The sequence below is a fragment of the Pyrus communis genome, chromosome 17, assembly GCF_041283825.1.
Source record: "Pyrus communis isolate YQ-2024b chromosome 17, ASM4128382v1, whole genome shotgun sequence".
Lineage (NCBI taxonomy): Eukaryota > Viridiplantae > Streptophyta > Magnoliopsida > Rosales > Rosaceae > Pyrus > Pyrus communis.
This window is the reverse complement of record NC_142581.1, coordinates 9365332-9379316: the sequence shown is the minus strand read 5'-3', so window position 1 is coordinate 9379316 and position 13985 is coordinate 9365332. Positions and strand designations below refer to the sequence as shown.

The window sequence follows — 13985 nt, the reverse complement described above, 5'->3', positions numbered from 1 at the left end:
TCTTAAGGTAATATGGATAAGCAAATTAAGTGAGAATTTTTGTGGTTTGAATAAGGATATAATGAGTTTTTATTGCGGTAGTTTTGATATAGGCGCTTCTTTTTTTAATTTCTTGGATTAAACATCTGCTCCTTTTAAGAATTTGATTAAACATTCTTCCTACAATTAAGGTGCCACTTATTTTATAAGTAACATCTTTTTAATGCCATATTACACGATTTGGCATTATGATGTACCTTTAATTAATTAATAATTATCATGTTAATGTCCCAAATCTCCTAAAATGTAGTAGATTAGTTTTAAAAATCTTAACACATCAAACCTAATCTAATTATGTTTCTAACATGCATTTTATTCCTAACTCCACACCATACAAGTAACTAACGTGCTATCTTCTTCTACAACCATTAGCAATTTTTTCATGTCATTACTTTCCTTGATCAGCCGATCAAACCTTCTTTCGTTCTCCCTTGTTGGTCATATTCATTTCCTTCATATTTCATTTTATGCACACCTCATGAGTATCCATATCAAATGGTATGCTTTTTGTTTTAGCACACTTTTTACCCCTCTTTCCATCTTTTTCACGTACCATGGTACATTTGGGAAATAGAATTTAATGGTACATTTTCTTTTAAAGGATAATTTGGTATGTTTCAAACCAATATATTGGTACGTTTTAAGTTAGAATGGGTATGTTTCAATTTAGTATCGGTACATTTCAAGTTGTTATTGAACGTTTCAAGGTGAAATGGGTACGTTTCAATCTAGCATCGGTACATTTCAAGTTGTTATTGGTACATTTCAAATTGACCTGAATACGTTTCAAATTGATTTCAATTTAAAATTCACATTTATATATGGGTACGTTTCAATTTAGCATTGGTATTTTTCAAGTTGTTATTGAACATTTCAAGGTGAAATGGGTACGTTTCAATTTAGCATTGGTACGTTTCAAATTATTATTGGTATGTTTCAAATTGACTTGAATACTTTTCAAATTGATTTCAATTTAAAATTCACATTATATATATCATGCCGAATAACACTAATCTCAGTCCAAAGACTCCAAACTCATCCTTTTTATCAACAATTTTTATATTTCAATAATAATTTTATGATGCGAACGAACCAACAAAAGGGGTATAAACCTTGATGCCAAAAAAAAATTCAAAATTCAAAGTTTATAGATAATATTGGTGATTTAGTTAACAGCCATTAATAATATCCCTAAAAAAAAGGTATAAATCCTGACAAGCCAAAAAAATTCCCCTTATCAACTAAAGGGATAAAGTGGGATATCAACATATAGCATTTTGATTTAAAAAAAAAAAAAAACTAATGACATGTAAATAAAATAAATTTAAAAATGATTAGGTGGACACTAGTTAAGGCGTCTTAATCAAATTTTTAAAAGAAACAAATGTTTAATAAAAATTATGTAAAAAAAGAGTGGGGGATCCTAATTTTCTCTTTTTATTGCAAGCAATTCTACACTTTATTTATGCTAAGGAAGGAGGGTGTTAGAAACCGGAATGTAGTAGGTCTAAGATAATCTACTACCCACAAAGACGGTTAATGTTATTTTAGAAAATGTACGTGTCAGGTGCTTAATTTGGACAAAAATTCTCCCAAAAGTAATATTCCATGTTTTGTCAATTCTAATACCAATTTTAATAATTTTACTTTATATACCAAAACTGCAATCGATCATTGTGTTAGCAACGAGTGTTCCAATTTACTCATAAACAGAATTTAGACATTTTACCCAATCACAGCCACTTCTACCATATTTGGTTGCATTAATTTCAACAATTACAATTCAATCCAAGGGCAAAGGCAGGTTCTTTCATTCTATTGCCGTCTTCTTTTGCATAACCAAAACATAATGATTTACAGAAACACAACATGAAATGATAAATAATTTTCATGCTATTGGCTTTGAGAAGCTTAAGGATGATTTATTTTTACTTTTCTGAAAGGATTTACAAGAGTTTATAATACAACACTACCCGATTATTTAATAAGTATCACCCCTTATTGTTGGATGAGATTTCGAGTTTGAATCTCTTTCATCGACAATAAAATAAAACATTTCCAAAGGTCAACGGGTTAAGGATCGAAGTTATGGATTGTTTAGTTATAGTTTAGATTATCCACATAATTCAATGTTGTTTGATGCTTTCATGTATGAATTTTTGTAGTTTACATTATCCCCAACAACCGCATTATCGGGCTTGGAAGTTGCTACAAATATAGAAAAAAGAACCAGAAGGCTTTTCGAAATGACTTGTTGCCAGGTCACACGAACCAAATGGAAAAACATACGTCTCCTTTGGTTGTCTAGGTGCTTGGTTATAAATAGAAGCTACATGAGCAAAGATTTTCATAAAACGAGAATGTCGTAAAAGTTAAACGAGAATATCACATTACCATGTATGAAAGTTTAACGCATAATATATTATGATGGCTGAAAGTTTAACTCATAACGCTTAACGCATTGCATGAAAATTTTAACGCCCAACAGTATGCATGAACCAATGAGACTGACATCTCTTGGGTTGATTTGTCCCGACAGAGTGGGTGAGTTTGCATTTTGCGAGTGATGTCATGTCCCTATCATATATGCTGGGCGAGCAGAGGCCAATCGGGGCAATTTGTGGCAAACACCACGACCTCAATTAAAATCATGAAAGTATTGAGTGATGTTAGATATATTAAATTTGAAGATTAAATTTACAAATTAAATGATGTATAAATAATAAGAGTAAGCACGTTTATCAGAATTTAAGTAATAAATCAATTATCAACTTCTATATCTCTTAATGTTTAAAATTTTCTCTATAAATTTCGTTTTCCTAACATTACCCGGTTAACATTGATCCCAAAAAGAAATATATGGAACATGATGAAATGCAAAATGCCAATGCCATATGATCCACGTTCCCTTGATATTTTGAGGGAATTTAATCCAAATAACCAAATGAAAAATTTTAAATATTATTTTGAATTAAAATGATTTATAACCGCATAATGTATGATGAACGGATATGATCCATAGATCTTCGGAATCCTTACAAAGAGGATCTGGAGAGAACTCTGTTTGGTATTATTTTGTTATGGAAAGGTGACACATGTATGACACGTAAAATGCAATATCTGATGAAAAATTGAATTCATAGTCTAATGCAATACGTCTCTTCCGTCCTTATAATGTGTTTTCATAAGTTTTATATAACTTAAATTATTTTATTATTACGATTTAAAATTTAATAAAAATAAAAGAAAAAGAAGAATTTTCTTTTCTTTATTTTTTGGAAAACGAATTTTCTTTTCTTTTTGGAATGCAGTAGGTATCTTATGCATTCGTGAGGTGTCAGCGTTTATTATTTTTTTTTTATGAGCAACAAAATAGTATATAAGCATAGTCGTTGACTTCAACAAACATATCCATGGCAGTTTGAACTCAGATAAAAAATACCTAACTTTTAGGTTCAACAAAAAAGAGATCATAACGATTCAGTATGTACACAAAGAAATTGTGGGAACCTCTCCAATAATAATACTTCAAATCTTGCACCTCCTTTCTCAACTTTTACGTACGCTTGAGCCAAAGTTTTTGTACAAAAAACGTAATGTAATCCTAAACGTAGTCAAGATGGCTGGACTAGCAATGTCAGACCATCTCCAACCGAATGGTTCAGAGGATCAGAAAATTGAAAATAGCACGAAAATCGTCTCCAACTGAGGGTTAAGCCAAAGGGCCAACAGGCTGGCCCAATCCAACCAGCCCCAGGTAGGTTGGATTTTTCATTATTAATACATTTTTTGTCGGATATATCCGACAGTATTGTCCTCTTTAGTGTCGGATATAACCGACAATATTGTCCTTTTTTTTCGGCCAAATTTTTAAATTTTTTTTATAAAAATCCCTTTTTTTCTTTTTTTTTTTCTTCTATAAATACCTAAGTCATTCGTACACCATTTTTCACATAATTTTCACCCTTTTTAAATTTAAGTTGTTGTAGTTTTTAAATTTAAATAATAAATTATGTTTGACCCTATGACCCTTTAGCCCTCGATTGGAGATGGTTTTTGGTCGCATGGCTAAAACGAGCCCTATGACCTTTGATTAGAGATGGAGGCAAATATGGTCCATTCATTAAAATATTAATATTTTGAAGGACCAAAGGGCTAAAATGAGCCCTCTAATCAGCTTTCTGTTGGAGATTGCCTCATTTCTTGAGTTTTCAAGTTCGAATCTTTTTATATATACTATAAATTATTATACTATATTAAAATATCACTCGGATAGGAAAAATTGTTACGAGCAAATCCTACAGTTGCGGAGTTACAGAAAACAGATGATTCCACTTTAGCACCAGAGGGAGTCAACGATGATATCATGATTAAGCAAAATGGTGATGCGGATAATAAAGGCGGATGAAACGGGCAATGTGGTAATTTAATGTGTTTGGCAACGTCTTCCACTTCACTTCTGCCACCAAAGGCAGGCTATCTCAGTCAGTCTCTATCCACTCCAACAGCTCTCCATCTCCTTTGCTTGTTTTGTTGCGCAAGGTAAACGAATTCAAAAGATGGGGATCAATCGTTTTTTTCGATCCAATCTCAGAACCCAGGTATCAAATCTTAATTCTCAAATACCCATTTGGTTTTTTTTTTGGATTACATCTTCCTGTATGTGTTTTTTGATTGATTTATTCACTCTCTGTTCTGAAAACTACACATTAGTGTGAATATTCTGTGCATTTTGTTTTTGGATCACTTCATCGTGGTAGATTTATTTTTTATTTTTTTATAAAGTTTTGATCTTTCTGGTTTGATCAGTTTGTTTTGTTGATGAAGTTTCCTGATTCAAGTTTACGTTTCTTTGCTGAAATGTTGGAAAAGCTAAAAATTAAATCACCCTTTTTTACTTTTCTTCAGATTGTTATTTTTCATGCCTTATCCGAATTCTTGAAGCTTTGTGTTTCTTGCTGGGTCTGTGAATGATGGATCAACTATCCTTTAAATTGTTTTTTAATCATCCCTATTTCGTTATCAAAGATTCAAAATTAATTAAAAAAAGGAAGGTTTGTCTGTGTGTGAGTGTGTGTGTGTGTGTGTGTGTGTGTGTGTGTGTGTGAGAGAGAGAGAGAGAGAGAGAGAGAGAGAGAGAGAGAGAGAGAGATCCCTCCTATGACCTTCCACTTCACTAATTGCATGTAAACTTTTTGACCTTCTGTTTGGTTACTGAGAAAAGCTGCTGAAAAACGACTTTAGATGAGTATTTCAATCTCGTTTTAGTTCTTTTAATTTCCTTTTTGTACAGTGGAAGTTGGGATCAAAATAACTGTGTGTTTGAGAGAGAGATCCCTCCTATGACTTTCCACTTCACTAATTGCATGTAAACTTTTTGACCTTCTGTTTGGTTGCTGAGAAAAAGCTGCTGAAAAACGACTTTAGATGAGTATTTCAAACTCGTTTTAGTTCTTTTAATTTCCTTTTTGTACAATGGAAGTTGGGATCAAAATAACTGTGTGTGTGTGTGTGTGAGAGAGAGAGAGAGAGAGAGCGAGAGAGAGAGAGAGAGAGAGAGAGAGAGAGAGAGAGAGAGAGAGAGAGATCCCTCCTATGACTTTACTTCACTAATTGCATGTAAACTTTTTGACCTTCTGTTTGGTTGCTGAGAAAAAGCTGCTGAAAAACTGACTTTAGATGAGTATTTCAAACTCGTTTTAGTTCTTTTAATTTCCTTTTTGTACAGTAGAAGTTGGGATCAAAATAACCTTGTTTTTAGGTGGCTTTCTTACAGGTAAATTTATCAGTGGCCATGCCCTTTATGTGCTTATTATGTTTATAAGGATATATTTCCTCTATTTTTTGCTTTTGCTTGTTCGGTTCAAAAATCCATTTTGTTGCTAAGTAATTGTTTTTAAGAAGAGATATCAGTTTTGAGAATTCGAAATGCAAAGCCTAGTATGACTAATTGTACCGACCGATATGACCTCTGTCTTATCAAGTGTTCTCCGTTAACGCTGATAGATGTCCTTCCTCCAAAATGTTCATAAAGATCAAGAACTTAAAATGTTCATAAAGATCGAGAATTTATTTTTCTCATAAGTTAATGGCCCCATTCGTTTGAACATATGATTACACACACACACACACAACTTGTTGGAGAAATTTTAGTAATTAATATATCTATCTTTCTTGTTCACAGCTTGTTTCATGTACAAAATATGCTGCTGCTTCTAGAAGTCCACTGGAGCATGTCTTTCTGGTTCCCTTTCTGGCCAGGTCTTATAGTACAGGGTCACCTTTGCGAAAGGAAGAATCAACAGCTGAGGAAAAAGGCCTCAGGTAGGTGGTGTTCCACAGTTAACAATCTACACATTAATCCCCCTTTCGGGGTACTTTTATATTGTGTATGATCATGTATTTTTTCATGCATTTACGGTTTTGTATCTCCACTGTACTAGTAATCCTCACAAGATAATCCAATCTAACATGTGCTTTATTGTCGACAAATATTCACTTACTCAGGTTCGAGGGGCATGATATGCTTGCACCCTTCACAGCTGGGTGGCAGAGTACTGATTTGCATCCTTTGATTATAGAAAAGTCTGAGGTAAACTTCTTAGTTGTGTGACTTGTGTCCTAGAAATTGGCTTAACATTGTCTCTGTGAACGTTGAAGTACCCCAGCTTAAAATCATTGTATCTTATTTTCAAGGTTAATCTGTTTTGAAGTCATTGAACGTTTTTCATTCTTGGTTTCAGGGTAGCTATGTTTATGACAGCAATGGGAAGAAGTACCTTGATGCTCTTGCTGGTCTATGGTGCACAGCATTAGGTGTGAAAGATTTGTTTCCCTATTTTTTTCTTCAGCTTGAAGCTTCCTTCTTCGCCTTACTTCATAAGACTGTTATATTACTGAGTCACTTGAAGCAGTCAGAACTACTTCACAAAAGTTCTGAATAACTTCTCAATTGCGTTTCTCATCATTATGCATGCTTCTTCCTCATCTTTATTATCATTCACTAATGAAATAAAAAAGATAAGAAGGTTTCAAAAACAGATAACTCCACAATCAAAATGTGAATGTCTAAGAACATCGTTTCCCTCTCGTAGCCTTGTATTTCAGCTTCTTGCACGCCCTGATCTTGCAGAGGACAATCTGCACTAGTCACTTTGACCTCCTTTATTACCCCGTATAGAATCCTAGGCTACTCCTATTATCTGTTTTTTAGCTTTTCCTGACCTCACTATTGTATGTTTGTTATGTGTATTTGTCAAAAAGTAGATATGTTGAACTTGAACGTCATCTATGTCTGTTTACACGCTAATATGTGAAGGTACTTGAATTCAAATGTTTTATTGTTAAACTTGCAGGCGGAAATGAACCTCGACTAGTTGCAGCTGCAACTAAACAGTTGAATACCTTGCCATTTTACCACTCATTTTGGAATCGTACTACTAAACCATCTTTGGTATTCATTTTTTTATTTTGTACTTCCTAGTTTTTTATATTACTCTTCAATTCTAGATTCAATTATTTTCTATTACAGATAGTTGAATGGATACCTTCTTAAGATGCCTGTGTGTGATATTCAGCAACATATTTTCTTTTACAGGACTTGGCGAAAGAACTTCTAGAAACTTTTACAGCTTCAAAAATGGCCAAAGCCTTCTTTACTAATAGTGGATCTGAAGCCAATGATACTCAGGTTTGATTCGATTGTAGAAGAAATATATTTGATTACAGTTTCCAATTTATCTAAGATGGAAAAGCGAATTTTGATTGATGTTACATACTACCTTTGCATGGTAACAATGACGTTAAACGTCAACCAGTTGTTGAGAGAATAACATTAATCAATTAATACAATGCATGAGCACAAAGTAACCAAACTAAAGGACTTCGTTATCCTTCTTGTTATTATCATGAAGCGGAACTGTGGAACAATTATTTATACTTGTTCAATTTGATTCCATGTAATTATCAAAGATATCTTAGTTGCCTGAATACCTAATTCATGCGAATGTAATCAATAACCAGTTTGGATATTATAGATGATGTCTTTATAACTATTTGAAATATTTGCTTTGTAGGTGAAGCTGGTTTGGTATTATAATAATGCACTTGGACGCCCAGATAAAAAGAAATTCATAGCTCGACATAAATCGTATTTTCAACTTTCTCAACTCCTTTTGTTTTCTCTTTATTTGCTCCAGTTATTGTACCCAGTCCCTTGACGTTGTCTTTTCGTCCTAACAGGTACCATGGTTCAACTTTGATAGCCGCAAGTCTTTCTGGGTAGGATAACTATTCTAGAGAATTTTGCAGGAAATATATCCTTCAGTCCATTGACTCTAAATTTTTTTCGCAGCCTCCCCGCATTGCATCAAAAGTTTGATCTTCCAGCTCCATTTGTTTTGCACACTGACTGCCCACATTATTGGCGCCATCACCTTCCAGGTCCATTTTTAGACTGATCTAATCTTTGAGATTTAACTGCGACTGATTTTATTAAAGTTTTAGCTTGATTATGCCAGGTGAGACAGAAGAAGAGTATTCTACGAGACTAGCCAACAATTTGGAAAATCTTATCCTCAAAGAGGGACCAGAGACAGTAAGTTATTCAAGTGTAATGTTTAAAATCATTCTAGAAATGCCGAGGGTACTTTGTGGTTTTGAGACGATGTGTTTGTTATTTTCAGATTGCTGCGTTCATTGCTGAACCTGTCATGGGAGCAGGCGGTGTTATACCTCCGCCTGCAACTTATTTTGAAAAGGTGAGCATTTGCATAGTGTCTTACAAAATGAACAGGACTCGAAATGCTTCATTGGATGTATTTTTCATTAGTCTATCCAGGTTACTTAAGTCCCTTACGGTTAGATAAGCTGAAATATATCTTTTAAGTGATTAAACAAATACTTTGTCCCATACTTGTTTTTTACTTGTCCTGCTTTGTGTTGATTTAATTCAGTATGGGAATTACTGCTACTGGATAATTGTAAGCTTTAAAGCTGTTGTTTCACTCAGAATAGGCACGACTCTCTCGCTCTCAATCTTTGTAATGGACAAGCATTTCCTATTTGATGCAGGTTCAAGCTGTTGTGAAGAAATATGACATTCTGTTTATTGCCGACGAGGTATATGGAATTCTTTCTTTATTGTAAACTGATTTTTTAAGTCAGCTTTATATGTTGGTTGTTAAGCTTAGGCTTTATTTCTTTACTTCTAAAGGTAATCTGTGCATTTGGAAGGCTTGGCTACATGTATGGGTGTGACAAATACAACATTAAACCAGACCTTGTATCTGTGGCGAAGGTAAAATGAAACCATGTACAAATACAGAGCCGCTCTCTCACATTCTCTCTCACATCCACAGAAATATTTGTTTCCTCATCGCTTTGTTGTTGGATGTCCCAGGCTCTTTCTTCTGCATATATGCCAATCGGCGCTGTTCTTGTGAGCCCAGAAGTTTCAGATGTCATACACTCTCAAAGCAGCAAGCTTGGTATGTTCATAACTATAAACGAATCAAATTCTGTTCCAAGGTATTATTGTTGAACAAGACAATTTCTTTTGCGCCAGGTTCTTTTTCTCACGGGTTTACATATTCTGGACACCCCGTAGCCTGTGCAGTTGCAATTGAAGCACTCAAGATCTACAAGTATGTTCTTATTTGCTTAGTTCAAACTATTTAAAATCAAAGTTATCCGGGTTCCAACATTTAAGGATTTAAACAAACCATGTTTAGAATCTGGAGGAAACAGCATTGATCTCATGCTGACTAAAACACCAATCTTGGTAATTGGAAATTGACATTTCACTTGTTTGTAGGGAAAGGAATATTGTTGAACAAGTACGGAGCATCGCCCCAAGATTTCAAGACGGTGTAAAAGCCTTCTCTGACAGTCCAATCATAGGGGAGGTACATGTTGTTACCTAATTTTTTGCACTACAGAAATCAGAAAGAGAAATTACAATCAGTACGATATTAACATGGTTCTTCTTATGTCGGTTATGCAGATACGGGGAACTGGATTGATCATTGGTACAGAATTCACAGATAATAAGTCACCCAATGATCCATTTCCTGCTGAATGGGGTAAGTCTCATCCATACACTACAAAGAAAAATGACGTAGGTAGATTACATCTCGCAAGGATAGTATTTGTGGGACAAATTTCTTCTTTTACATATTAATATAATGACATCACAGGGGTATGTGCATACTTTGGAGCTCAATGCCAGAAGCACGGAATGCTAGTACGCGTCGCCGGGGATAACACAATGATGTCTCCACCATTTATTATGACTCCTAGTGAGGTTGAAGAGGTAGGCTATTCCCCGATTTGTTCCAATCTCCCCAAAAATTGAGTAACACTTGAATCGCGTAAAAGGTTTTCGGAGTGAGTTTTTGACGAACATGCTAACCAGAACCTGTGTTTTCTCTTCCAGTTGATAAGCATTTATGGGAAAGCATTGAAGGCCACCGAAGAGTATGTGAAGGAACTCAAGTCTAAGCAGACGTAGCTGCAACTTGTAAATGTATTTGTAGATGACAATGGTGAAAAAAATGTGTAGACTTCATGTAAAGCAAAACCTTTCCCGTTATGTTCTCTGTGATGAATGATATTCCGAATAAAGCGTTTTCTTTCGCATTAAGTTGGTTCTTTGAATTGAAGATTCGAGCTATTTACCTACTTCACCCACAGTTTTCGGTTAAGTGGTACTTCTCGTTTCAATTTTAAAAGAGGTTCCAAAATTTGAATCTCCCCGTCCCTTTGATAAAAAAGATCATCCACCAACTTCCAAAAGAAGGTGTTTTAAAAATAAAAAACAATAGTGTAATTCGAATCAAACTCACGCTGCTTAATTTTTATATAAACATCACGCTCACTTAAACCCGTATGAATGAGCTAAATACATTTAAACTACAGAGTTAATGGAGGGTTTGAACGCAATGGGTTGAAGAAAAATACTTTATTCACCACTTGCGCTTGAATTTCCCTTCATCGTTCTACTTTCCTTAAAATGACAAAATATTAACTGACCCACTCGTAATATTAAATTTAAAGTTTTACACTACTACACAAATAGCTTGCCAACACAAACATAAGCACCTTGTTTTTCTTTTCCAATGCTTAATTGTTACGAGAGTTTTCATCTCTCACATGATCTTATAAGATAAGATGTTAGTCTGAAACGACCTTTTGTGGAGACATTTTTACTTATAGTGCCCAATAAAAAGGTCCTTATACTTGAGCCATATTGTAGATTTTTTCAGAAGCTTGCAACATTTGTGATTGTTATGTATTTTCAATTAGTCAAGCATTCATTTTATTTTCTTTATTTTCTTGATCGATAACCAATTAAGACTGCCATCTTCTTCTTTTTTGTTTTTTTTTTTTTTTTTTTAATTAGAAAAGAGTCTTTCTTCTTAGAGTCTGCCAAATTTGAGTAGTTGGTTGACGTTTAGTAGTCGTCCAAAACAACAAGTCAAAGACTTAAAGGTGGTGGTTGGGCCTTGGCCGGCTATGATTTAAACATTCTACTCCAACAAAATTCTCTAGGGGAGATGTCACACTACTTATATATGCGTGCTAATATTATATTCACGTTTTTAAGCTAATTAGTCAGTTCGTTTTGAGAATAGTATAAAAAAAACCTATGTAAATAAATATGTCTTATCTCATGTGAGTCGTATTCAACGTTAAGATCAGCAAAATGCTTTATTAAGATGGTAATTGGAGTCTTATATACAAGCTTCGTCATTACCTTGGTAGAATCCTAGCTAGCACATAACACAATGCATTCGACATCACTTCCATACGATTCTTCCAAAATTAACCACCTTATGTCTTTGAAAGTTGAAGCGAAAGGGTTCCATTTTAAGAACAAGATGAAGCATTTTTTAAAATTTTAAAATCTTTTGTACACACCTTTGTTTGTTCCTAATGGACTATGTTCCACAAGGATCTCAACCAAACATTTCCTTGTGCAAATAATTGTCGTACCAAAAAGCTAAACAATACTTCCAAATATTCCACCGGCTATATCTTCCACTTCGTAACAAATAAGAATAAATGCAAAGGTCGTCACATGGATATATTCTTTAGTGACCAACTTAATGATCGGGAGATAATTAATTCGTTCAAACAAACATAAAGAGTAATCCCTTATTGGCTACCACGATCACTACCTTCACTAGCACAAGCACCAAAGGTTTATTTTGGAGACTAAGCACCTCAAATTGTATAGGACCAGTTGAAGAAAAGAAAGTAGAAAGGAAGGGTGGGCAGAACTAAGGAAGCCTATAAAGCCAAATTGGAAATTTGGTTTAAATTAGTTTATAAAACATGGATGGCAAAGGTGAGGGAGGCAAAGGTCTTAATCGACTAAAGAAAAGAAGGAAAGAGTTGTCATGTCGTGTTGGCACGCCTGGATGGGCGGTTTGGTCGGTCGCCTATGGCCGCCAATCTTATGAGACCAAAAAGCGACCATTTCTTTTCTTTTTTCTTGTGTGGCAATGACCGATCAAACCTCTTGTATAAGTCTTATTTTTCACCATAAGTAACAGGAACAAAAAGGTGACAATTTCTTTAGAAATTTCACTTTTACTAAGCAAGTACAGCATTCGTCGAGATTGTTTGTAGTTTAGTTATGAATAGGTGATTGTTGCTAGTTTGAATCTGTTCAATCCCATCTTACATACAAAAAATATAGAGTGCCAGTCCTACTAAAATCTAGGAGTTCAACTAATGTAAGGTTATTATCCAAATTATCACATGAGAAATGTTAAGGAGATTTTTTTCAAAATAGAATTCTCTGTAAACTCTCTGGCATCTCATATTTTTTGCATAATGTTTTATAATGTAGGCACGGAAAATCACGTTAAATTATGAGGTGACAAAAAGTTCATGAAGAGTCCTATTTTGAAGGAGTTTCCTTAACATTTCTCTTATCACGTAACATCTCAGAAGTTATGAGACTTAGATCTCAAACCGAATCACTTGTCACATTACCTTTCTTCTCCAAAAACTCTAAGATCTCAAAGCGCCATAGCTATTGGTCCCTAGATTTGGGTTGGGCCTGGGCAACCCTCTAAAGTCTAAACCCTCGCATAGTCCTTATTCCCGTCTCTTCCTCCTTCTCTATCGCTCAGTCCGCGACGTCACCCGTCTCCTTTCTTCCGCCCCCCGCATCACCTATGTTTCCCATCCCTGTTCCGGCGTTTGCCTGCCCATCACCTATGTTTTATTGTTTTGTGGTTACTTCGGCAATTTGTTGTGGCATTGTTGTTTTCGCAATGGTTTTTGTAACCTCGCTTGTTTGAGAGATGTTTTTGTGTGCCATTCGGTACCAAACTTGACGTTTCTATCGTCATTACGTTAGATTTGTATTGTTTGCCATTCGTGTTTGTGGTAATCGTTAGCGGTAGCTATGTAGAGGTTTATCTGGTAAATTAATTGTGCAAATTTCTCTTCAGATCAAAGATTTGGTCATTGAAGAATATGTATCTAATATGACATCCTTTTATATATTCATTTCTTATCAATGAAATCTTTCCATAGTTGATATCTAAAAGCTTATCTATTTATACCTAAAATTCAAATTCGTACCTTTAAGTATTATGTCCAAACAATGGATTTTCGAATCAAGAGGTTTCAAATCCACATATTTGAACCGTTGAAAAAAAAATTCAGTTGAAATCTATAGGTCTAAAATCCAAACACGTCAAAAAATAACAAAAAATAAGGGGAAAATCCCAAATCCCAAATCACCATACAATTTGCGCCCCTGGTTGTCCTTGCATGTAATTAAAACGAAATCGGAGGTTAAGAGTCTGCGAAAATAGCAAAGCAGCTGCTACTGTCGGATTCCCCCCGAAGGGGTCCCACTGCAATAAGGGTGGACCCCTCTGTCCGCTCACTCATATTTATATAGTGAGAATCTCCTCTCTCTCGTT

The 13985-nt window shown here is 34.7% G+C and overlaps 1 protein-coding gene across 1 annotated transcript; it reads left to right on the top strand.

The window, feature by feature from the left end:
• The first annotated feature begins 4302 nt into the window (after positions 1-4302).
• Positions 4303-10681, top strand: LOC137707440 (putative gamma-aminobutyrate transaminase 3, mitochondrial). Its single transcript, XM_068446306.2, has 19 exons — positions 4303-4640; positions 6224-6363; positions 6547-6631; positions 6783-6855; positions 7395-7492; positions 7637-7729; positions 8115-8188; positions 8281-8319; positions 8393-8481; positions 8559-8635; positions 8724-8798; positions 9112-9159; positions 9254-9337; positions 9440-9527; positions 9605-9683; positions 9854-9944; positions 10043-10121; positions 10236-10351; positions 10475-10681. Exons 1-19 carry the CDS (start codon positions 4599-4601, stop codon positions 10547-10549), a joined length of 1545 nt encoding a protein of 514 aa, XP_068302407.2. The 5' UTR covers positions 4303-4598; the 3' UTR covers positions 10550-10681.
• Positions 10682-13985: the final 3304 nt, after the last annotated feature.

What these genes read in the sequence shown, in the direction of transcription:
- LOC137707440 (XM_068446306.2), top strand. Translation starts at nt 4,599, where the DNA reads ATGGGGATCAATCGTTTTTTTCGATCCAATCTCAGAACCCAG. An exon ending in TTGGCGCCATCACCTTCCAG is followed by an intron (nt 8,482 to 8,558) that starts GTCCATTTTTAG and finishes TGATTATGCCAG; the next exon opens with GTGAGACAGAAGAAGAGTAT. An exon ending in TCCATTTCCTGCTGAATGGG is followed by an intron (nt 10,122 to 10,235) that starts GTAAGTCTCATC and finishes ATGACATCACAG; the next exon opens with GGGTATGTGCATACTTTGGA.